Genomic DNA, 26,998 nt, shown 5'->3' on the forward strand with positions numbered 1-26,998 from the left:
GTTTATTTATCCCACCTAGGATGAGAGGTAAACTGTAATTTAAATAAATGCAGCCTCTTCTTACAAATTGTATCAAATTTGTATGTTCCAAAATTATAGCACAAATATAGGATTGCAATATTTTTAATATAAAAATAAAGAAATCTATTAAATCAGTTAATTATATATGGTAGTGTCATCTAACTTTACCACAGAGATAAAAAGAACAAGGCAATTCCTTGTAAAACCTAAGTAATGTTTCACATGCCATTTTGTGGGAATCAGAGCCTTAGATTCTGGTTATCAGGGATTTCATTTGCCAGCTCAGCTCATTGTGGTTTGTTTGGGGTTTTTTGTAAGCTCTGGCATAAAGCTGTCAAGGTGGCTAATCAAATTAGAGCCTGATGAGTTTAAGGTAATTACAAGTCTGCCTATCAAGCCAAGGTACTGTTGCAGACTGTCTCCTGGGGGACAGCTTGTTTCCTGAGCTAATTCTGCAGCTCACCAGAAGCAGAAATTGGAAAACATCCACGGAGTACTGGACATGGACATGATGACTGGCTGTTCAGATTTATGCCCTTCCTGTGGCAGAGGACTACGTGTGGAGAGGGGCCCTCCAGAATCTTCCCTACTGTTTTACTCACAGTCCTTCCAGCCTGCTCTTCACAGCTCCAGGAGATGCACCCCTGAGGTGGGATTCCAGTCCTGGTGGGAGCCACAACAGTCCCACAGCTGTTGTTTCTGGGCTTTCTGAATGAGTTGGTAGAAGTTCTTGGATGCCTCCAGGGAGCAATGAGCAGCAGCTAGTGTCCCACTTCAATACTCTCTTTTATGTTTTTGCTTTGGGCCCCATCCTCCTTTTATTCACTTGTTGTCTTGGGGTAACATTCCAGTGTTTATTTACTTTCATTCCCTTTGGTATCTCATGTCTTTCCCTCCTATTTAAGAAAGACTGCCAAGTTTTATCAGATGGTGGCTGAAGTTCTTTTCTGAGAGTGACAACCAATAGGAACAGTGGCCATAAGTCAAAACCAGCAGCAGAGTGAAAACAGGGCAAACATGAAATGCTTTCCCCAGGGTCTGCCTAGGATGGACACAGGCCTGATGAAGCAGTGCTACAGACTGGCAAGGAAGACAGGGTGCAAATAAAAAAATGAATTGAATAAAACTAACTTCAGTTGGAACATTTTTCTAAAAATCTGGGTTATCCCTTTCATACAAACCAAACATTTTCAACTTTGCCTTATTTCACAACAGATGGACATTGACAATACCCCTTGGTTTGCAACCAAAGATGTGAAATAAATTTGCAAGTGGAAACACCAAAAACATGAATTATACTTTCAAAGAAAACAAATCTGAGTTCAACATCAAAGGACAATATAATTTCAATGTTAAGTGTCAAAACATTAATCTCAAAGCATGTGATACATCTAAAATTTTGTACTTTAGTTCAAGTGCTAATCAAGTAAGATTAATTGGAAGCTTAGTGACAGAATAATGGGAAAGATTTAAGCTCTAAATGGCGAAACAGCAGAAGAGCTTAATTTTACCAACTGATACTGGTCTTCACAATATTCAATTTTATTCTAATCTGAAACTATCAGACCATTTCCCACATATTAAATATTACTTATTCTAAATTTTGCTCATTTCTTTAAAACACGCAAACACCAAAAAAAAAAAAAAAACCACAAAAAAACTGTCAGCACAAAAAAATCTCTTAAAACATGAGGATATCTGACATTTGAACAATTGCATACTTTCAAAACATAGGTCTTCATCTAAGTATTTTAATTTCTTCTCCTTATGAATTTTAAAATTACTTGCATTGTTTGCTTCTGTTCCATCTGAACCTGATCTCTTGCGTGATTTTACCCCACAAGTAGCCTAAACAACACAGTACTATGTTGATTCTGCCCCTACCCCAATCTGATTACTTTGGTGCCAAACCTTACCTAAGCTCATATTGGCAGTTTATATCACCTTGATCATTTCCCTTGTTCCAATTTTCCACTGCTATTTCTCATTTGAGCTTCATATTGTTATTTTTCAGTTTGCACAGAGTTGTGTGCATGCACTGAGAAGGATTAGAGCTCTGCAGATGCAAAGGAAAATCAGTTCTTATGATAACAGGTATAAAGGGAGGAATAATTTTTTATAAAGTATGTCACCTGATGTAAAATAATAGTCTGTTTGCCTATTGTGTTTAATTCTTATGAATATCCAGAAAGTAGATTCAATTAATGCAGTATCAATTAAAATAATGGCTGTAGAGTTACAGCTCAATCTTTTAACTCAAGAACAATGCTCAAAATGAAAAAGTTGAAACTAATCAGGTAGAGACAGTAAGTAAGGAATATCAAATATTGGAGAGTAGTTTTGCAAAAGCCAGAAATGCTATTGCAAATTAATTAACTTGATGACATATTACTAGTTAGGCGTCATTATAAATAAAAGTAAGGAAAGCCACTGAAATGACTTGTACTTATTATATTTCAAGTGACTGATGCCTGATTTCAAACATCACTTCTCTCTCACAAATCAACCTCTCTCCCTGTTTACCTGAAATTATTAAAGAGAAAATAATGCAGTTATTACCTGGATATTTGAGAATACAGATGAGGACATGCATCTCTCCAACATGTAATTTTTCCAAAAATAATATGAAGAATTTCTTAGTGGTAAATGGAGAGCAAAGAAATCCCAAATCCCATAATTTTAACAGCAGTGAAAATATGTCAGTTTCTTCCTCCAATACTAAAGTACCTCTTTTTCTTGCTATCTACCTCACCAAACTCAAAGAGGACAGCACTTATAAACAGACCTTATTTTGAGGATTCTGAGTGGATTAAAATTTAGCTATCCTGATATGGGTAGTTGCAATAAACAGGAGCAAAAGTATGTGGTGGGATATCTGTGAAGACTTTGAAGACTTTCAAAATTGTTATTTTTGTATGGCCCCCTTGGGAGGATCACTTAGATATACAAAGCACTACATGAAAATAGGCTTCAAATATAGGATAGCTGACAGTGTCATGTTTTAAAAAAATCAGAATTGTTTGCATAGAGAAAAATGAAGTATTCTGTATGAAGAACTGAGGAAGCTTTCTGTATGAATTTCTTTGCTTACTAAATGCAAATCAAGCAGCAGCTTCCTCTTAACCATTCCATTTCTGAAAAAATTGCAAATATTAGGAAAAGAAGTGACAGTGACTGACTACACTGCAATCAGCCCAGAGCATAACTGGACTGAAAGCAGTTTGATATCATCCAAGGGAGGACTTGGATAATAAAGAAATAACTGAAGTCATAACAACTATTAAATGCCAACTTCAATTCAGATTTATTGATAAATCATAACTGACACTTCCATAGCACTTGTAAGATGATTACATGAAACAGAAATTCTTACAGCCACTGTTCAGAAAGTTTGATCTGCTCAAAATCACCATATCTAGAGCATGTACTAAAGAATGATTTAAAATGGAAGAAGGAAAAGTTGATTTATATGCATCATTTCTTCATGAAAAACAATCAGTGTACAAAAGAGTTTCATATAAGTTCAGTTTAGGATGCCATTTAGTTAATTAACTGAGCCATTTGCATTAGCAAACTCAATATTGACTTTAAAACAAAATCCATGTAATTCCTTTAAACTCATGAATATTTATCAGCCATAGTGTCTCTGACAAAGTTGGAGTAAAGATTTTATTATTAGGGGAAGATTAAAGCAGGCTACTAAAAATATGTATAGAAGATTTTATTTGCTACATATAGAGGAGTTTTATTTGCTTTTTATCTACACTTTCATGTTGCCTTGCAAGGCTCCCAGGACTTGACCTTGGCAAGTGTTTATTTGGTCTTGTTTTTTTCAAAATCTTCTCAATGGAATATTTGTAATATTCTCAACTTTCATTTTTATTAAAAAAATCTTTTTTTTCCCATGAATGCAGAAAACTAAAGCAGTCCAAAGAAACAATGCCCCAAACAATTTTCTGCTTCATCTGGCTGTCTAGATTTTTAAGAAGCAACCAAACATACTCCCCCACCTCAAAGACTTGATTTGTTTTCCTTCTATGGTAATATGATCACATATATCACAGTCTTCTGAATATCTTTATTTTTATATGTAATACTTGTAACTAATTGTCATTAATTCTGCTCTCCACTCTCAACAATTCTCCTTTGTCAAGGGCATTTTTGAGCACAAGTCCCTCTACCTTAAATCTCTGCTAAATAATCTAGTCCAGGAATATATTTTCTTTATCTTTTTTTCTTATTCAGTTCCTGAAATCCAAAAGCAGCCACAAAGGCTTTAGAGTCTAGCTCTTTCAGTAATTCTTAATGAAGGATATTCTGACAGAAAAATTAATTTAAAATAAATGCAATATGCCCTAAAAGTCCTTTCCCTGGTTTACAGCAGAAAGTACCATATATATCCCTCAGGCTACACACAGTTCTGGGAGAGACAGTAGTGGTTAAAGACTTAAATTTAGGATTTTGCTCATTATGGCAAAATTGCATAAAAAAACTGCGACCACCAAAACCCACTCCCCATGTGAATGTGCTTCCTGATGGGAACTGGACTGTGAGCTAAGCCACCTGATGGGAGCTTGAGGTAAAATAAAGGTGATACTATTGTCCTATTATCTCAGGTCTAGGGAGAAGTAAACAAGGCTGGGAGGAGAAGAATATATCCACAAAGAAAGCCAAACTCAGCAGTTGTGCTGAGAATCAGGTCTGGATCGGTTTGGGATGGGAGGATGAAAGTTTTTGGTTGTGTGACAAGACTCCATCTTCTCTCACACAAACTGGCTCAGTTGTAAGAGAAGATGGACTCCAAGAAGGCCACATACATGGGACATTCATGTGAGAGGCAGCTGAGGACGTGTCATAAACCATCAAAGACCCCCAAAGTGTCCCCCATATTCATTTCTAAGGCCTTGCACCAGAGGACTGCATGCGAGGCAACATGATGAAACAGACCCAGAGTCTGTTGCAAGACACTGTGTCAAACTTCTCCTCTGGGGGAGATACCTGAGGAGCATTCCCACCTGACCTAAGCATATATTGATCCATTGAACTCTAGTGTTTTTGGGACCCTTACCACTGAGAAGACCAGAAGAAAGGGATCAACAGGACACCATCAGGATTCAGGAGAAAATTGAAACTGCAGTGAGGTCTCCCCTCAGTCTCCTCCAGGCTGAACAAAGAACAAAGGCCCTCAGCTGCTCCTCACAGGGCTTTCCCTCAAGGCCCTTCCCCATCTTTGTTGCTTTCCTTTGGACATTCTCTAACAGCTTAATGTGTTTTCTGTATTGTGGCACCCAAAACTGTCCCCAACACTCAAGGTGAGGCCCCCCAGAGCAGAGCAGGACAATTCCCTCCCTTGCCTGGCTGGCCATGCTGTCCCTGATGCCCCCCGGGAGACGCTTGGCCCTCCTGGCTGCCAGGGCCCTGCTGACTCAGATTCACCTTTCCATCAACCAGAACCCCCAGGTTCCATTCCCACAGCGCTGCTTTCCAGCATCCCATTCCTCCAGGGCTGAGGAAGAGTTTAACTTTATTTTAGATAGACTGTTGCATTTGTGGGAATTTTAATTACATAGGCATGTTGCTGTACAGACAGGTCTATATAATTAAAGTATAATCTTTATCTTGTAAACAGCAAAGAGTAAAATATTGATTTTAAGCCTCTATGGTCCTTCTTAATAGAGATGGATGAAAAACCTGACACACAAAGGCAGTGTCTGTCTTGGAACTGAAGTTTTAGAAAGCCCAAGTCATTGCAATTGATTGGTGTGCAGTAGTATCTGAGCATTGCCCATTACAAGTGAAATCTCTCTCAGATACACAGAACTTTGTTGTAAAAAATGTGTAATGATTTGCCTGAAGTATTTGATATCTTGTAATTTGGCATCAATATTAACTCAATGTAACTCATATGTCAGCACATTTGTATTGAAAATTAGTACTTCTTACATTCAAATTCTTGGCATAACTTCTTAATTATATGATTAATATATTCTGGATTTGTATGGCAAACAAGAATAATAAGGAATTTTAAGATGGCTGGCAAGATAATTTGATATATATTGTGTATATACACACATGCATGTATTCAATCATGCTTTTATGGCTTCAATGGCTAATACAGACTTTTTGCCCCTGCATGACTTGACTGTATTTCATATTTTTCTTTGCTTAGTTTTTAAATTTTTAATTAATACTGGCTGCTAGCAATATGCAAATTAAAAAAAAAAATTAAGTATATACATACTTGTTTCTTAGGGCTTGTGACACTCTCATGTTTGTCCAAAAAACATTTATATCAAATTTTGCTACACATGAGGCCACTTTTGAGTATGGCTGATGATAACATGAATGTGGACTACACTTAATTAGCCATCTATGACAAGCTGTCAGAGGAAATTCAACATAACAAAAGACTTTATTATATTTAATGGAATCAGGTCACTCATTAAATGAAAGTAAATTCAGGAAAATGTCAACCTTCTGATCCCTAAAATGCCAGTTATACTATTCTTATTTTAAATTGAAAGAACAGAAATCAAACTGCATTCATTTTCCAACAAATTTTCCCCTCCATACCACAAATAACAACAGCAGCAATCGCAGTAGTTCCAACTGTGAGCTCAAATTAAGTTGCATTGACATGCTGGAAATTTTATGTCATTGCAGGTAATCTATGAATAATTTCTACTCAAGGCAAGTTATAATACATGAACTATAACCTTGTTACGACTTTGTGTTTCTGCACTTTTGGGCCCATCTGTTTTTCTCTACACTTGATCAACCAAGCTAAGACAACCTACGCCTGTTCTGGTGGTACAGAAAATGTTCACAAATTATAGCCATGTCACTCCACTCTAATTTTTATCTTGTCCACATAGCACAACAAATTGATTTGCTGTGGCAATAAACAGTGAAATAGTCTCTTCAGTGTCTAGTAATTAGAACTAATACTAGTAGACAAATTAAAAGGCAGCAAAACAAAATGTCTCCATCAGGCACTTATAATAACCTTCATAATACACACAGTAGATGTTGTGAAGACTAAGGTGGATAAATGAGGAGAATGCTGATTTTGGCATCCAGCTTACTTTCAGATAATTTAGCTCATCGCTCTTGGCTGACAACAGACCAAGAATAATATTAAAGAGTAATAAACTCCTTCCAGCAAACCTCTGATTCCATGGTTCACTGGTCTCAGACCTAATCTATCAATCCATTTACTGCACAGTAAAAGGTAAGAAACCCATTACAGATCTGTTACATGCCATGGCAGGTGGTATATGACAAGAACTGAATTCATCACAAACTCCAGTGTTGAGTACCCTTTTGTGTGCTTTGAAGCACTAGGTGGTTACCTTACTTGGCTATCACAGCACAAGATATTTTAAGCTTTGAAAATAAATGAAAAATTCCCGATGTGAAGGCATAAAAATGGTTATAAACCACTTCATTTTTCATAATATTAAGACTTCACTAAGATAGTGCTATTTTCATTTTTACAAGAAATACTGGCTTTGGAGAGGGTACAATAAGTAAAACCAGGATAGAATTAAAAATTCTAACCTTTCAAATGTGGGTTTTAATCTTCATTCTCTGCCTAAACTATACTGAATTAGGTAACAGCCAATTGGAATCACTATTTAATAAAGTTCTATAAAGAAACGTGTCTCAAAATCATTATTGTCCAAATGAAGAAAAACTCTTCGCGTATCTACTCTCAAGGTCATCAGCACGTGATATAAACACCCAAAAGCAAAGACAGTTCTGAATTAAAAGCTAAAAAGATACTTTTATGTGACTGCAATTCCCTTCATACTAAATTTCTTTTCTAGGTTATTTCTATTGCTGTAGGGCAACACTTTCTGTGACTGTAAAGAAGGTTTGAACATGACTTATTTCAAATATATCACCTTGAAGGTTAAGACTCACAGGTGTTGTCCCCTATTCCCCTGCTTGGCAGATCAAGGCAAAACAAAAATTTGTGATAACTTTAGGAGATATTTGGCCACATCCTCACCTAGTGTAAATTTTCCCAGCTTCTCTGAAGCAAGCAGAATTACTCTAGTGTATACCCAATAAGGACCTATTATTTATCTGTCATGTATGTTTCATATCTTGAAAATAGTATCATCCTGCAAAATAAACAGTATATTGTTACATGTTCATTTCTAGCAGAGATGCCAGAAAACAAAACTTACAATTTGAAACAAAGGATTAAAGTATAGAATACCCTCTTAAGGGGGGATGGAGAGACAGAAAAGCCCCAGAGAAATCTCTATGTGATGATGTTTGTCTACTGTGCTTTGAGGAACACAAAAAATATATCCTCATCAAAACCGCTGACTACAGAATCCCCCTCAGGTGACCTAAGAAGTTTGCCTGATATAAAAATGCCCATCCTGTGAGCTTTGGCTCAGAGTAAATATCTCTGGGGTTTTTCCAGTGCTTACATATCCATATCTACAGCTGAACAAATGGAACATTAAGTTCCACTGTCAGGCTCACAGAGTTTCTTTCCATGACTTCTAGTTTTAATTCAGGCCCCAAATTTTCAGGCCAGAAAGTGAAACAAATAATTGAGGTTTCCTAAACAAATCATGAGTAACAGTAAAACATATGAAAATGAAAAAGTAATTATTTTTCGCTTCAGTGTCCTTGGGAGAATCTTACTGAACCCCAAAATAAGTGTCTAATGTTTTGGTTTGTTTTGCTTTGTTTTCTACATCTGCCAAGATCACAGAGAAAACAGAAAACCTGAGAAAGAGAGCACCTTCAGGGAAGATGTATGCATGCAGTATTGTAATTTTCAAATTCGATTGGTTTTGTAATTTTCAAATTCAATTTCTGTTCTTAAAATAAAATGGACAAAAAACGCACAAGAAAACCAAACCACTGCATTTTGCAAATTCTCTTCAGAGACCAAGGGAAAATGAGAACTCAGTTTTATACATCTCCATGGGTAGACAACAGAGATAAAAAAATCATGTGGTAAGTAATCTCCAAAGGAAGATTTCTTTCCTTGGTTTATGTTTTTTTAGTAGCAAATGAAATTTTTCAAGTAAGAAATTCCAAGAATAATTATCTTGCCAGACACATTAGATCTAGGAGACATAAAATTATAAAAAAATCAGTAAATTGTAATGATTCACTAAACAGTAGTTTTTGTCTCACATATTCCACCCAAACCTAAGTGCTTTCAACAACATTCATGGTTGCTCTGTGGCAGGCGACCTGAAATATTTTTGCATCAGCCAGCAGAAAAGGAAAATTCCAAGTTTTTAGGTATATGACTAATCCATAAAATGCTACCTTCAGTGACAAATTTTCTTAAAATATATATATGTGATCTGACTAAAAGTTAATTAGTTTCTCCTGAAAACTAATGCTGTCTTTTTAGAATCATAGCTTAGGTATTAACACAGTCCCTGAATTCAGCTATGTATGTGCTTCCTTCAGCCAGTGGATAACATTGTTTTGATCTTGAAGTGTTCTGAATTCTTCTGTATACATTGATTTCAGAAGCACATTTATAGAGGAAAAGATACTTCTGTCCAACCATTGATATAATGATTTATGTGTCCAGTCCAATCTGGAGATTGTGGATGTGAACAATATTTGTTATCCACTTTTGCCTGAGTCATTAGCTAATTTTCTGAACTTTGCCAGACTGTTTCTATTAGGAAGAAACTAGTAGGAGTTACCATATCAAGTTCTTTTTTATTTCTCAGATCTGTGCTTGAAATTCAACTGTATTCATGGAAATGGTAACAGAGAACCCAGGACGTATTCTTGACCAGAAGACTTTCTTTCCAGCAAGTTACTCAGAAGATTATTTTCTCACTCCCCCCCCCCCCCCCCCCAAACTAAACACAATGAAATATTCCTTTTTGCCCCAGCATCCTGGTAACTTTAACAGATACCACAGATTAATGCCCTTTACTGACTTTGCAACAAGTCTCAACAGAAATTCTTCAACTGATTCTACCTTGATTATTTCCAAGCAGGCTAATCCATACCTTGGGCAGTAGTTCTCTGCACAATGCTTTCTATAATTTTTACCATGACAACACTCAAATTATGTACCTCTCTTTACCAGATTTGCTACTCAATTGCACCATTTTTCAACACAAAAATATGCTATTTCCACAATAAAACAGAACAAAATCCTCCCTTACCTCTTTCTATCAGTATGGAGATCCCAGAAAGCAAAATATTTGTTACTTTGCTACACAAAAACCAGAAGTGAATGCTTAAGGTTGGTAGAAGTGTGGTGGAAGGCGAAACAGTGGTTACAGTGTTCACCTTGGGACTGGGAACAGAAGAGATTTGGGAAGCGTTTCCATAAAGAAAATCAAGTATTTGCCTCTCACACACCTGAGTCACAAAGCCTGGAATATTTGCTGTTTCAGCAAAAGCAACAGGCTACAAAAATGATGCTGTGCATTCCACCCTTAAGTAGAAGAACTGTAATTTAGTGACTATGTTTGAGTGCAACATCATCACTCTTGTCACTAATGATCTTGGTTTGCTATCACTGTTTCTCACAGCTGTGTATTGTATCCATTTTTCTTCCTCAGGTTCATTATGCACACAAACATCTCTTCATACAGTGAAAAATTATACATACCAGAAAATATATAATGTAAATATTCACTGCAGATTAAAATTTTATATCACAGTTATATCAGTAATATGTCTAACCTTTAACAAACGATGGTGAGCCTCCTTCAGTGTACTCTCAAGCTTATGTTTTTTGTCTGGGTTCAGTGATGCACTTCCAAGTGCTATTCCTCCAGTTTCATTTAATCGTTTCAGTATTCCCTTGTGGGGAGGCAGCTCTCCAACTCTTAACTGGAACAGACAAATACAGCAGTTAAGATGAACTGTGGTAGGATTTTCAGCTCTCTTTTCTTGACCCTTATTGATTTGTGTATCAGCCAAAGGAATAAACTCAATTCAAGACAAAATAACTGTTGCTTTCTGAATGTAGAAGGCTGAAAAAAAAGCCCAACCCAAAAGAGACTGTATTAGTCAATCAAGTCTAAAGAGAGTTCTACGTTACATAATACAGGGTTTCTCATGATATTAATCACTATTACATTACAAATTCCAGACCTGGATATACAGTACTTCATGTATATCAATTTTAATAATCTTTTAATAAGATATGGAGCAAGCACTTTGGAGAAATGGTTTAGTATGTTCCAGGCTGTGAACAGCCACCCAGATGGCATGTGGTGAAAAGCCCTCCACTACAGTTTAATGTCTTAATTAAGAATGTTCATGTATATTCACTAAAAAAAGATAAAATAATAAAAAAATTAAAAAAGAAAAAAAAAAAGGAAAGCTAAAAGCAAAAGCAAGGCAGCATCAAAAGAATCAAAATGTACCAGTTCTCAAACACATATGTCGTTTCTGAAAACTTATATTGTCGAAGTAACTTAATTTATCAAGTTAGGTTAATCTCAGTTCAAGGGTTTTACTGTTCTGGGGTTTTTCCTTGTTTGTTCTTGATTATTAACAAAGGCAGGTAAGTATGAAATGAGCCATGCTGCAAGGTAATGCACTATCATTTGCTCCATTGGGATGTATTCCCTTTTGTGCAGTGCCAAAAGAAGGTGGACTGTAAAAACAAGATACAAATAAGAGATGCTAACCCCTTATATTTGTACTATATATCCTTTAGGAATATTATATAGGAAATATTTGTGTATGTGAAGAGTGGACCCTTCCTGGTTCTGAACAATCTATTTAGTTTTTGAAGCCTTAATCATTTCTGCAAACTGTAAGATGCATTTAACACTCTTTAAAAGAATTTATTTACCTTGGACCTGATATCCTCAACAACAGAGACTTATAGATTCCCTTACCAACTCAATGGCATCTTCTGCTAAACAGAAGGACAAGCTCACCACATGGTTGAGTCTCCATTTCATAAAACTACATTTATCCTATTTTTACTTAAAAAGAAACTTGAAGATAGATTTTTTACTAAATAATCCTTTAGATTGTTTTGTGATTTAACTTTGTTGTGAGAAGGATAGAACAAACTGAAAAGTTTTCTTCAGATTCTTTAATGCTCTATTCATCACTTGCTGAATTTGTTAAACTTGGATTTACAAAAAGGATAACTAGGTGCTTAACCTCAAGAGAGGATAGAAAAAACCTTTAGGCATATATTCTATAAGTATGCATTTTCCAATTACAGTTCAATTTATTATTGTATAAGTGATTAGAAATAGTTATTCTACTATTTCAAAAGACTAAACAGAAAAACTTCTGTTGAATATTTTTATCAGCATTATCAAACTCTAACATATTGGTGAAAATATTCCAGCCCTTAAAAACAAAATATTCCAGCCCTTAAAAACAAATATTTAATATTCTGATTGGATTTTTTTAAGTATTCTAAAAAATAAGTCACCTAGATGTTTAGTCTAGAAAATGCTGCAATGATATTTTAATGAGTTGACATTTATAATTATGCATGCAGTTCTGGATCCTCTTGTGAAATACTGAATGCCATTTAATAAGTAAGAAGCTATAAAATGTTAACAAGATGCCAGTAGAGAAATGCTATACATATAAACCAGTCATATTTTGAGTTAAGAAATGAGGATGAAAAAGATAACGACTAATTTCCTAGTTTTGGGATATTTTTTCTTTCAGTAGATCTTCCATTAGTCTTCTGGTTTTAGTATGATCAATATATATTTGTACCTGGGTTTTGAAATTCCCAGCTTTGATTTGTCTAAAAAGTTATATGGATGCTGTGTTTGATGTCAGAAACCATTTTGGAAAATAGCTCTTAATTTCCTTCAGTGTAGAATTGATAAAGTAAGAAAATATTAAGAATAGAGCTTATAATACCTTTACTTTGCTCAGGCAGTCTCTCAACTGGTCTTCATTCCCTTTTTCAAGGGGAGTACAAATAACGTTCTCTGTTTCCTCTAACCATAAAATCAACTTGTTCAAATCGTCTTGAAATTCTGATAAAATATTCTTTTCTTCCTCTATCCTGCAATAAAAATGTAAAATCAATGTTTTTATAAATTTATTTTTCTATTGAAGCACTTATCCATACTGAAGGATGACAAATAACTAGCTCTTAATTAGTATAAATTATTTTTATAAGTGGACCATAGATTTCTTTATATCAAAAATATCAGACAAACACCAACTTTTAACATGGTATTAAATGTATTTTAAAAGAAAAGATCAAGGCACAATTTGCAACACCACTAAATTCACCTTCCAAATTACATATGGCAGGTGGCACCAGAAAGAAAGAAGTTAATTATTCAGACTAAAATTTTGTTTGAAGTAATGGCAGGGAAGCCCAGTGTCAACAACTAAAAATTCTAGCATGGAGTGTAACCACACCGAACTTGTTAAACCTGACACAGACCTATTTGGACATATTAAACCAGATATTTCAGTAAGTGTGCCATGCACTTTGGTATATTAAGATTCACAAAAAGTAGGTAAGGTTCACTGTCAATAAGTAGGAATAAGATGGGATTCACAACACCTAACTTTAGATATCTGCTCTTCATCTCCAACTCATCTGTTCATTTTCGCTATGACTCTATAAATATACTGAGATGTGAACTTTTGTGCAAAAGCTTCTTAGAGTTATCAGGAGATGCAGGCAAAAAATATTTCAAGAGCAGCTGGGAAGAGCATTGGTAGAATGTGAATGCTTGGGATTAACATTTGGAGTGGGCCTTTCTAAAGGAGAAAAAATTCTGATTTGTATAAAAATACTTGTAATTCAACCACCAAAATTATTCACACACTGAGGATTACCTGTATGGAAAGATGAAAGATTAAATACTTACCAAAATTAAACAATGAAGAGCAGATCCTGCAAGGTGGGATATTTTTATTATGCCAATTTCCTCCTGTACACAACTTGTTCATGTAGTATCAGGACATTCACACTCACACAAAGGCCTGAAGATATTAATTCCTTCTGATGGGGCATAACTGGCCCAACTACACTGGTATGACAAGCAGCTATCCTGTTTTACAAGGTGCCATAAACCATCAAAAATACCTAAACTGCAGTCAGACTCATTTCTGGAGACTTCCACCAGAGGACTGTGCATGACACACAGTGTTGCAGCAGAGAGTGTTCAACTGCCCCCTTCCAGGGGAGGTACCTGGGCACTCCCACCTGAACATATTGAACTTTTTGTGCAGGCTTCCCTTATCCCAATGGATCAAGACTGAGATCATCACTTTGACCAATGGGCATCAAAATTGCAATCAAAATCTAATTGCCTGATCCACTGATGGGCATCTCTTTCTCTTTCTCTCTTTCTTTCTTTCTTTTTCTTTCTTTCTTTCTTTCTTTCTTTCTTTCTTTCTTTCTTTCTTTCTTTCTTTCTTTCTTTCTTTCTTTCTTTCTTTCTTTCTTTCTTTCTTTCTTTCTTTCTTTCTTTCTTTCTTTCTTTCTTTCTTTCTTTCTTTCTTTCTTTCTTTTCTTTTCTCTTTTCTTTTCTTTTCTTTTCTTTTCTTTTCTTTTCTTTTCTTTTCTTTTCTTTTCTTTTCTTTTCTTTTCTTTTCTTTTCTTTTCTTTTCTTTTCTTTTCTTTTCTTTTCTTTTCTTTTCTTTTCTTTTCTTTTCTTTTCTTTTCTTTTTCTTTCCTCTTCACTATCTATCTACTCTTATCCTTTCTTTTTCTTTCTTTTCCTTATACATTTTCTTAAGTGATATCTTTCCACCTCTATATTGCTTCATTTATATAGATAATAACCAAAATATCTGCAAACCTCCTTCCCACTGCAATCAAATTGTTCTGAAATACACCTGCCTACACACAGATAATTGGTCATTGAGTGTGTCTAATCTGCCCAAAGGGATCTACTTCTAGCAAGAACCTCAGTTACTCTGCCTTCAGGAGTGGGTTGGAACAATATCTGACCTAAACCCCCCTTGGCCCAACTTGATGTCATGCTCTGTTGTCTATCTCTGGGGGAAAGCGACCAGCCCTCACCTCACTACAACCTTATTTCAGGGAGTTGCAGAGAGTGATAAGATCTCCCCTCAGCTTCCTTTACCAAAGAAAAAGTTTATTTTCAACACATAAAAGTCAATATTCATAGCTACACTTAGAGTATGAAAATGCTGGTTGTAATTTATATATAAACTGAAACAATTGGCAAATTTGTGCTGCTCTGAACAGGATCTCAATATAGTTCTAGATCAAGTTCCTGGTTTAGACCTAGAATGGATTCTAAGTCAACAGATTTTTTTTTTTTTTCTTAAAATAGTATACCTTAATATTTACTAGATCTATAAGCCCGACATGTTTTTGTTGCTTTTTGTTTATTTTTAAGTGAAGAAACAAATTATTCTGGAGTATCTGCCTACAGATTAAGCAAATATGAGCTAATGGTTGCAAACTGTTCTTTGGAGGGAAATGTAAGAAATTATATTTACTGTGAAAACAATAAAATTCTCCAAAACTATTTACCCTTATATATATATTATGATTATACCCATATCCACAGACATATACCCATTTATACAAATATGCTAGAAAATGAACACCATAAACAGCAAAAGAATTAACAGCCCTACTTTCTTGGTTTTGTCTTAGATTTCCTAATAGAATCATGGATGAATATTTTCATGAACTGTCATTTGCCCAGGATTTCTGGAAATGCGACTGATATCAACAAAAAATGCTGATGCTCCTAGATACAGGAATATTTATTGTACTAATATATCTGTTTATTACAACTCTGGATCTCTTATGGAGTACTGTTATGCAGACAGAAATTCTGGACCTTTCCAGTGTGGACAGATTACTATTTGGATGCACAGGTCATGCAAAAAGAACCTACTTTACAGCATCACACTTATTGCATTGTTCTTCATTGAGAAATGTTCATGTTCATGACCTGAGAGGTCATATGCTCTTCTCAAGCCAAAATAGGTCATCTAAAACCAACTAATCAAAACATTTGCTTCTCAGAAAATGAGCCAGAAGTTAATCTATGCTGAGATACATAGCACTGGAACTATAAAAATGGAGGAAAGCTAACTTCCTGCAGTCCTGAAAGCAGAAGCACAACTTCAAATGTTTCTGAGGTAGTATTCCTCCTTGCTCTAGTTATGGAAATCTGGGTATCAGGCTTTGAGTGTTATACCATAAACCACATAATGAAACCTCTGCCTCTCAACCTGACCAGGTACTCCAGAACCCAAGCCCTCAGCAATAGCTTTCATTTTTCTGTTTTCCTCTCACTTCTACTCATTTGTGAAGTGCATAGCTCAGTGGAGGTATTATGTGATGGTACCCTGAGGACAAACCTGAGAAAAATCCAAGTTTAAATTCATTAATTCTGGCACAGAAAAGGCATAGCATTCAACTCAATACACCCGAGAGCAAAATTATTGAGCTGCATAGTATCTTAAATGAGAAATCAAAAAGATTTCTTGTCTCCTAGAAGAGATAGCAATTGGCAAGATTCCTTTTTCATCTTAAGTATACTGTCAGTTTTATCACCCTTATGAATTGAGCTGCAAGTCTTAAAACATTAAAAGTTTTCCTAGTCATGAAGGAAAGAATTTTTACTTTGATGACTAATTTAAATACTGATCAGTAGGATGTTTTTTAACCTAAGACTTTCCAGGAATTCTTTCAGAAATGTTTTATGCATATCTATATCTATATCTATTCTCTATTGTCATCTATTATATATTATCTATATATTATCTATATATTGTCTGTTATCTATTGTGTATATATATATATGTATAATAAATGTGTGTGTGAGTCATTCTGTGCATGTGCTTGCACAGGAGAGTTTCAGAGTCCAGAAAAAAATAATTCCATAGATCTACTTTATTCTAATCAGGAACAACATACAGTAAAGGAATTTAAAGGTTCATTGCAATTACCAGGACATGCAGGTGCACCTTATAATTTACTTTACCATCTCTTCTTGACCTGCTAGAATGTCACTTCTATTATAAATAACATCCTGCAAGACAAGTGTCATATTATGAGAGATGTTAAAACAAAGTGCTCTGTGTTAGCTGAACCGGTTAATCGAATTAAAAGTTTTTACTCAATGACTGATTACACCTTTTGAACAAACTGAATTCTATCACCATAATTACCTTTGGAACAACATACACATGTAATTTCTAGGTGTTTAAATCCATGGTAGCAATGAAAAATTAACATTTATTTGTTACACAGGGAGTATGGGCTTTCAAATCCTAAGGCTAAATAAGCTGGAGTAAGGAACATGATCCACCAGTCAACTCAGACATGGACAGAGCAAAAAAAAAACCAGTTGGGATATGACCTGCTGGCGAAGCAGGTGACTGAGGAATAAGATATGATTCCAGCACCTGGCCCTATGGAGCCAAGCAGATCCATCTCCAGCACAGGTCTACAAGTTGTTATATACTATTGCCTTATCCTTACAAACCAACCTAAGTTCCCAAAAAATCTTTTAAGCTCCTTCTCTGTTGACAAAAGGTTTATTTTATTAACCCTGAAGTATAACCCATTTTGACTGATGGAAAATTCTCATACTATAGCAGAAAAGCACGGAATTTCATATGCAACTTTTTGTCTGCTGCACAACTGCTATTCTTAGGATCATTACTTTGTATTTTGCACGGTAAAAAAGATTTCTGTTTGTATTTCTAAATTCATAGAGTCCCTTCATCAACTGCTCTGAATACATATCTTTTTATAGGAATCTTACATACATTACACTTTTGGAAGCAAATGTTTCAATATTCAGTTTTTAATACTAAGTAGTAAATAAGTTATTTTTCCTAACTGCATTTTGTATATATGATAATTGATAGATTAGGGATTAGTTTTCCTACCATTATTGAACTGAATAAATAAAAAATTCTTATGTTAGTCCACAAAATAACATGGAAAGATTTTTTTTTTCAAACTATCATTAATCCTTAGTTCTATTTGTTAACTACTACATAAACATTCATGGCCTATATCAGAAAGTTTGTATTTCCATGTGCAGTGTCAAGAAACCACATGTAATATGTATGGCAGCTCAAGTATTTTCTCTATAGTCAACAATGTGATAGCAATACCATAGCAACCTGTAAATAATTAGTGAAACACATCAGATGTTTAGAGTTTGTAACTGCACACGAGTGATGTCGGATTTATACAGGAGGTGTCAGCGATAGAAATAAAATATACAATCATAGGAGTAGGACAGATCTGCACTTATGATTCATATTCCCATCTGTAAGTCCAATAATATTTTGGTGCCTTTCACTTTTTGTAACATTCAGGTGTCAATTCTGTATTTATTGTGTTTCTAAAATTAGGAATTAATTTAGCGGCTGCTACTGAGAATATGAGGCCACCAAAATCATAACAAAAATGTAGAGACAATATTTACCAACAAAAATTTAATTTTCATTCTTTCTCTAAAGAATGGATAATTATGCTTCATTAGGGTAAAGAACTTTAAATAAGTGAAATTAAAATAGCACATAAACTTTTGAAAACATATTTAGATGTAAATACTAAACAGTAAGACATTTAGTTAACCTGTTTGTAAACACAATAAAAATTTATGCCAGTAATTCTTTTCTAGTGATTCATTTTAAGAAATCTGGACAGTCAAAAAAAGAAAATTGTATCAATATATAGCTAATTATGTGCTGTAAAGAAAAAATATATTTATTGACATAACTGTCATAAAATCTCTTCATCCTAAACCAGTTTTTAAACTGCAACTAGAAGATAATCACAGCCTTCAATATGCTAAGTTTTCAAGTAAAGGAAAACAATCATTTGTAGTTAGTATGTTATGGAATAAAAAGAATACCTAAGATATTGAATAAAAATATTAAAAAGTATGTTTACTTTATAACAATTAATATTTACTTAGAATAAAAAGCCTGTATTTTTGTATTCAGGAAAGTACTTGGACATCTTCTGGTAAACAGTCTTTGTTCTGTCATTCTTTCCGTAATTACTTCAAATTCGCTTGGGTAGAGATCTGAACAGGCAGTCTGCAGGTTCAAACTCATTAAAAGTGTAAATGTATTTGCAGCTAGAATAATGAAAAATTCTCTTCCATTCAACTGAACCCAATTTTAACAAATGTCAGATCATGATGACTAAAAAACCCCAAACTGATTACTTCTGAAACATTGAAGGAATCTATTTCCTGGGCATCTGTTTTCAAAAATTACACAAGAAACTTTTTGCAAAAGTGAAAAATAAAAAGACCAACCAGCATTACTGTTACAAGTCTTTCCAGAGCCTTATTCATGAGTCATCCTTTTCTCAAGCTCCTATGCAAGATGTTTCCTCTCCTCCTATGTACATTCCCTTGGCTCTCCCTGCCTGTCCCACGTGTTCCTGAAAGAGCAGCACCAAGCAGCAGCCACAGCCCTGCGGTTTGCTGCACACTGTGGCCCTGATGGCAAACCACCACATCCCTAAATCACCCAAAACTCAGGTGTCCCAGGGGCATGTCTCAGAGCAGACACAGCGTGCTGTGGCCTGATGTGTCTCAGGGGATGAAAAGGCAGAGCAAGCTTCTGTTGGTGCAGTTTAGAAGATTCAGTATTCAAAATGATTGTTGGAGTATGAAGAGGAAGACGCAGAAACTTTGTATTTCCCCTCTTTTGTCTGGCCTTACTAGCATCTATTCAAAGGGTCTTTGTGACTTCCCGTGGTCTCCAAAGTCTCAATTTCAGACTCGTGCTGTACTAGAGTACAAACTCCAACTTTTCCAAAAACATGTCTTTTGTAGCAAAATGTTAACAAAAACTCAATTAAATTCCCAATTTGCTAACTACCAGTGTACCAGACTTTCAATCAAGTTCCACTTTATTCAACTGCCTGGTCTGTTTCAAAGTTTTCAGTAAGATAAAATGACTAGATGTGCTAAAATTACATTCTCATCTAATTCTTAGCGGGATGGATTAGACTGCAAGATACAGAAACTTTAAACACTGAATTCAAACTTCTACAGCTTTGAAACTCTTAGATAAAGGCAAGTGCAAGATAACATCCTACGCAAACATAACTCAAGCATAACCTCTTGATCTTCAGTACCAAAGAAAGGAGATTCAAAGTCAATTTTAAGTCTGTGCTTTGCCTGAGATCAGCATTTGACCTTTTAAAACTGAAAATGAGCTCCTTTTTACTTAAGAGCAGTACAAGTTCCTGAAATTGTTTTGAGATTTAGTTTGTTTTCTTGACTGTTTTTAATTAAGTTGACCTTTTGTAGTCCAAATAATTCTTATTCATTAAAACTGTCAGTCCATTACTGAGATTAATATTAGCATCTAGTGAACCTATGATCAGTTTCAGCAATTTATAGAATATCATGATTTTGATATGGTTTACAGTTCTTATTATTCAGGTAGTTTATTATTTATTCCAAATTATTTATGAAAACTGAATTAACATGGTGAAACCTTTTGAATTATATCTTGTTTAAATCTTTCCTTTTCAAGTCAGCTTGAAACTGTGGGGTTCATGGTGGTTACAGGAAATATTTTGAATTTACAGGGTCTTTATTAATGCAGTGATAGTATTATGAATAAATAGTAGACCATTTAACCATACAACCTCAGGAAAACTGACAAAGCAATTTTGTAAAATTCGTCCTCTCCTCCCCAAAATATAAACAATGCGCCAGAACATGAAAAATACCCAAGTGTTTCTGAAAAGCCCAGAGAGCCATCAGCACTGGGGACAGGAGATGGTGGTTAAGGGGAACACAGAAGATGGGAATTTTCTTTACTTCATTCACCTCATACTCTCCCAGGATCCATGGACACTAGGTTTTCAATTGTATAGGGCTGAGTGATGATATTTTCCTCCATAACCTTCTGTGGCACATCTCAGATATACAGAAATCACAACGTAAATCTTAAATCCATTTTAACATCTCTTACATTTCCAACAAGGAATCTTCCCTTGTAAGTACTGAGGAATCAGGTCAATAACATTTTGTTCCACTTACAGTTTACCCATCAGTTCAACTTTGTAAACCTAAGCCATAACCCTCCTGAGGTTTCTCTCCACACTGAAGAGAGTTCTTAGTCTCCCTTCACAGTGCAGCCACTCCAAACCTTGGCTCATTTAATCTGCCTCCCCCCATGAATACTTTCTGTGTGCCCTTCATATCCTTTGACATGCACAGAGCTCTGCACACAGAAACCAACGTGAGTATACCACAGTTTTTGGTATCATCAAAACGGCTTCTTTTTGGTTTGTAATACCCTTGCTGATGCAACCTAAAACACCATGGTTTTTTCTTTTGCTGCCACCCCATCCTGTGCCTGTAAACACTTTCAGCAATAAGGTCAGGATCACTTTCTGGAGTTGTAACAAGCTCAGCATCATTTAAGTATGGGATAGTCTGTTTGTGTGAAATATTCCTTGCCTCACATTTGTCTCTGATCGAGATCATCTGCAACTTGTTGCCCATCTGCTCAGTTTTGGAGTTCCCACTATCAACTCAGCCTTTGACTACCTGAGGCATAATGTCATCAGCATTCTTGGAAATGTCACCATGCACCTCATGTCTCCAACAAATTTCTCACATTCATGCACCTCCTAAAAATATCTGTATCACTTTCTGTTACTCCTGTAATTGCTTCCCTCCTCCCCTCAGCCCCAACTGATCTTTGAATTCAGCTTGAAAAATACATGTAGAAGGGACTGTCAATGCACCACATAAAAGTTCAAAACTTCATGTAAGACTGCGTAGGATTATCAAAATCAATTTCTTTCATTTGGGTAAGAAAATAGCAAAAACAGAGTTTACAATATATAAAGTTTCCTTGCCAAATAATGCTTAGCAGCATTATACTTGAATCTGAAATCACCAACAGATTTCATTTCTGGAATCCATTCAATTGCTAATTTCTTGCCACTTTATCTTGAGATCTGCTGAGCAAAAAAATGTAATAGGAAACAAAGTTTAAGTTGATCACTACTCTGAGCTACTGAGAATTAACTTTAAAGCAGAGCATAATGTATTAATTACAAAGAATAAAAACTGAAACCTAGTAAAATTATTATTATTATAGTCAGTTTTCTTTTCTGGTTTACAGAAGGTTCTAAATGTTAATATCTATTTTCTTTTTATTTGAAATTATTACATGAAGATGTGTTATACCAGGTCTGCTCTACCTTCAGTATCACCTTCATTCAATACAGTTTGAAAATGTTCCTCTTATTTTCTCATTCTCAAAATTGACTTTAATAACATTATTTTAACTACAAAAATTTAATTTTTAGAAAATGTAGACAAAAATAAAAGGACTATTAAAACTTATGCGAGTCACAGTATAGGCATTCTGACTTTACAGGTGCTTTTTTTTTCAATAGTCCATTTAAGCTGTTCTGATAAAGAGAAATCAAACATGTCAATTGACACATATTTTTTTGTAATTTATATTCTACTCATATATTTAAATAAATTTGACACAGTACCAACATATGCATTGGACAATGCCATAACAATGTCAACTCTTTGGAGTGTAAGTAGAAGCCACATCCTTCACCTTTTGTTTTACTCATGCTTTGATCCTGAGGATAAGTTAAAGCATTTTGGGTGACATGGGTTTCAAGTCTTAAAAAGAGAGAATACGAATACCCAAAACCAAATTAGGACAAATAATGAAAAACTAAAAGATGTCAAAGCATAAGAGTTATGCAAATCCCATGTCACCATGGTTATATAAAGACCGTGCAGCTGATAAGCCTGTGGTCTTTTCATGCCCAGCTTCATCAATAATTGAGACTTACTTAGAACACACAACTTTTTCCTGTCAACTAGTTTCTTTCTTTTGAAAATCCACTATAGAAGAGTGAGGAGAAAAGGAGGAGAGGAAAAGGAAAAGGAAAAGGAAAAGGAAAAGGAAAAGGAAAAGGAAAAGGAAAAGGAAAAGGAAAAGGAAAAGGAAAAGGAAAAGGAAAAGGAAAAGGAAAAGGAAAAGGAAAAGGAAAAGGAAAAGGAAAAGGAAGGAAAAAGAAAAAGAAAAGAAAAAGAAAAGAAAAAGAAAAGAAAAAGAAAAGAAAAAGAAAAGAAAAAGAAAAGAAAAAGAAAAGAAAAAGAAAAGAAAAAGAAAAGAAAAAGAAAAGAAAAAGAAAAGAAAAAGAAAAGAAAAAGAAAAGAAAAAGAAAAGAAAAAGAAAAGAAAAAGAAAAGAAACCACATGTGTGGTGGCAGAAGTTAGGGTAGGATGTGTTTCCAAGACCTGGGAGCAAAAAGCATTCCCTGTCTCTGGCACAGCCAAGAAGACTGGGAGGTAAATAGGAGCATCCTGATGCACATGAGTCTCACTAAAGTGCACCAGGAACATTTCTATCAGTGCAGCACAACTCTATCTGTATTCCTCCTGGTGCAATGCTATTATTCATGCAAAGTTCACTAACTGAGGTCTCTGCAATCATTTTCCTCTAAATTGCACAAGCTGTCATTCCAGAGGAAAACAAACCGATCGGTCAACATACTGAACAGAACAAAAGGAGGACAACATGTGCAAGTGTTTAAGAACCTTCATCTGGGGAACATAATTGGATTATTCCCACTTAAAAAATCCTAGGCTTCCTTAAAATGCAGAATATGCCAAGAAAATCCATGTAATATTCTAACACTGCATTGAGCTGAAAGAACATTCAGTTAGACACTTCTATCAATATATGAAGGGATGAACAATAGCAATCTTAACCAGAACAGGAATATATTTTATGTCCTCAGACAAAGCTCAACCACAAATCTCTTTCTTCTGTGTTGCCAAAGCAGATTACAGGGCTGTTAAAATGATGTGTTATTATTTTGTGTTTGCACTTACGTAACGAGTTAATGCTTGGAAACACAGATGAGTTTCCAATGTACAAAAGAACAGCTTTTTATGGGACAACTAAAGGCCAAGGACTCCCTGGTGTAACAAATAACAGTGCCATCAACACCTGGAAATACAGCAGAAATAATTATTTAAGTTTCTGACAGCTATAGATTATTTGCTGCATCTCCTTCTTTTAACACAGAATCATTTAGGTTGGAAAAGACCTTCAGGATCGCTGACTCCAACCCTTAACCCAGCACTCCCATCCCTAAACCATGTCCCTAAGTGACACATCTACATGTGTTCTAAATACCACTGGGAAACCTTCAGGCACTTTCCAGTACCCAAAGGGGAGCTACAGGAAGGCTGAAAAGAGACTTTTCACAGGGGCATGGAATGATAGGATAAAGGAGAATTGCCTTAAGACAAGGGAGTGTTTAGATTAGATATTAAGAAGAAATTATTTGCTTCTGTGTTGTGAGGTGCCAATACAGGTTGTCCAGAGAGGTTGTGGAGTTCAAATCACTGGAAGTTTTCAAAGCCAGGCTGAATGAGGCTCTGAGAAACCTGATCTAGCAGAGGTTTCACTGTCTATGCCAGGGGGGTTGGAGCTCAATGAACTTTAAGTAGCCTTCCAACCTCAACCATTCTGTGATTCTATGGTGACTCAATGACTTCCTTGGGCAGCCTTTCCAATGACTGATAACATGTTCCAAGTGAAACTTTAATCATGATTAGGCTCAGTAATAACCCTCCAGGACACTCCCTTTTTGATGCTAGTAAGCATTTTCACAGCTTTTTTGCCCCAGTGGCTCTGAAAACAGTATTTTAAAGCAGAATGGCATATCCAGATAGACTTAGAATGAAGGTTAAGAACATGCTCTTTACTAAAACCTATCTTAACAGCAACTTTTTTTTATATTGGAAATTCTCTTTTTAAACGTATAAAACTATTTTTGTATTATCTCAAACACTCTAGCTTTCTGTGTCTGCATAAGAAAAATTTATCTAAGAGTGATCATAAATAATATTAAATTGATAAATCCATTTTTTTAAATCCAGCCTATGAAATGTAGATGTTAATGGCATTGGTTTTTATAGATGAAATAGATTAGGATTACCTTTTTGAATTAACCAAGGTAGTATTAGTATTACAGAGATGTGCTTTAATGACATGCAATCAAACAGAAACATTATAAAACAGTAAATTCGGTAATGTTCTACTTAAAATTGAGCAGTTATGGATGCTTGTTTAGTTCTTTTAAACATTAAAGGTTAAAAGATAAAAATATGGAGTCTAGAAGGGAGTGGTAGTCACTGACAGGAGTAAGTAGAAAATAATTAAATTATAGTGTACGAACAATTTATAGGACGCAAAATTCAATGACTGATAATTCCTTTTATATTTGAAGACTCTAGATGTTGAGAGGTCCTTCGAAATTTCAAGCCAGAATCAAATCTAAAACAACTAAAAATACTTTCACAATATTTTTACCGTCTTTTAACCTACCTCTTTTTTTTCTCTACCAACTGTCTGCAGATCTCCTTCCACCGATTATTCAAACTTTCCAGTTGTTCCTTCAGCACCTTGGCATCTGCCTTTGATGACTGCTCAATAATCTCTTCACCAGTTGCATTCAATGTTTTGACAACAGTTTGCTGCTGCCCAATGCCATCCTGAAGCTCCTGCAAAATACCCAACACATTCATGTCTTCACAAGGAAATTAAGCATGAAAGAAATGCTTGATCACATACTGGAAAGATGGAAAGAGGTGAAAGTTTTTGCTCTCCTCTGAAGTTCAAATGAAAAATCCAAGATGAGTAGAAAACAGGACACCTCATTATTTTGTAGCAAATACCTTTCAGTACATCTCTGCAACCTTTTATCCCCTCCTGTATTGCTGTCTACTAGAGAGCATTACAGTATACTCTGCACATCAATTAATAACAGTTGAGAAAAAATTTTCTTCTACACACCCACAGGTATATATCACATATATCACATAAAAGAGTCTACAAAGCATTGTAAGATTTAAACTACAAAATGTGCAAAACAAAATTCCTATTAGCTATAAATTCAAATAAACAGTGTCAGGAAAGCAGAGACTGTAAAACTTCTGATTCCATTAAAGAACTTCTGATTCCATTAAAGAACTTCTGATTCCATTAAAGATCTTCTTCTCCAATTGTGAAAAGCCAAACACTCGTGTTTTTTTGTTTGGTTTTGATTGTTTGTTTGGCTGTGCTTTTGCTTTAGGGTTTTGGTTGGTTTTTTTTTTTTTTTGCAGGAGGGGGAGGTTGGTTTTGTTGTTGCTGTTGTTTTTAGGTTTGGTTTGGAATTTGGTGGTTGTTAGTTGGTTTGGTTTTTGGGGTTTTTTTAACAGGACTGGAGAGAACAACATTTGTAAGAAAAAGTATTGGAATGTTTCTATCTACAAATAGAATTAAAAACTACCAAAAGATAACCAATATGGGCCATTCTTAAGTTTTACTGAATGCAGTGGGTACATTTTTCTCCAACTTTTATGATAAAATATTTTTTTTCTTGCAGAATTCCTGTAGCTACCTTACTTCATGTTTAAAAACAACAGAATTCTGAATCTGTAGCTTAGGTTGTAACACTGTATGCCTGTTGAATCAAGTTCATATCTATGAATAATCAATATTTTCATGACAGAAAATGGGGGAGTAATTAAATAAACTAACAAAACACACTACAACATTTTCATATTTTTAGTCATCACTTAGAGCATGAGTATTTTTCCTTTGAATTACTCAGAATATATAAACAAAAAAGTGTAAAATAATTTTCAACAGTTTACTGCTAAAATAAGCAGGAGCTGAAATAACATCAGCAATCTACACTGTGACATTCGTACTTATGACAGATTTTCACAACATCAGGAAGTGTGTCTGAATCCTATGTCCATACAAAGGCTTTCAAGTAAAATGCTGAAACTAGTTTTTCTGGAGGAAACCAAATACTTCAGCATATCATACCCCAGAATAAAATTATATGTTTGCTTTCTTTTTCTTAATACATACCATAAATTGCAGAGCAAGTCAGCAAACCTACATTTTAACATTAAATAAAATTTGTCCATGAAACACTTAAATCTGATACAACTTTCCAGGAATGCAAAAG

General features: G+C 35.0%; 1 protein-coding gene across 1 annotated transcript in view; it reads right to left on the reverse strand.

Moving 5' to 3' along the window:
- Positions 1-26,998, reverse strand: part of DMD (dystrophin) — a 979,219-nt gene that overhangs the window by 368,725 nt on the left and 583,496 nt on the right. Inside the window, exons 45-47 of the mRNA XM_058822052.1 lie at positions 25,363-25,538; positions 12,889-13,036; positions 10,720-10,869 (exon numbers count right to left, since the gene is read on the reverse strand). Coding sequence (XP_058678035.1) covers positions 10,720-10,869; positions 12,889-13,036; positions 25,363-25,538 — 474 coding nt within the window. The remainder of the gene's footprint in view (positions 1-10,719; positions 10,870-12,888; positions 13,037-25,362; positions 25,539-26,998) is intronic.

This window comes from Ammospiza caudacuta, chromosome 2, assembly GCF_027887145.1.
Source record: "Ammospiza caudacuta isolate bAmmCau1 chromosome 2, bAmmCau1.pri, whole genome shotgun sequence".
NCBI classification, from domain to species: Eukaryota; Metazoa; Chordata; class Aves; order Passeriformes; family Passerellidae; genus Ammospiza; species Ammospiza caudacuta.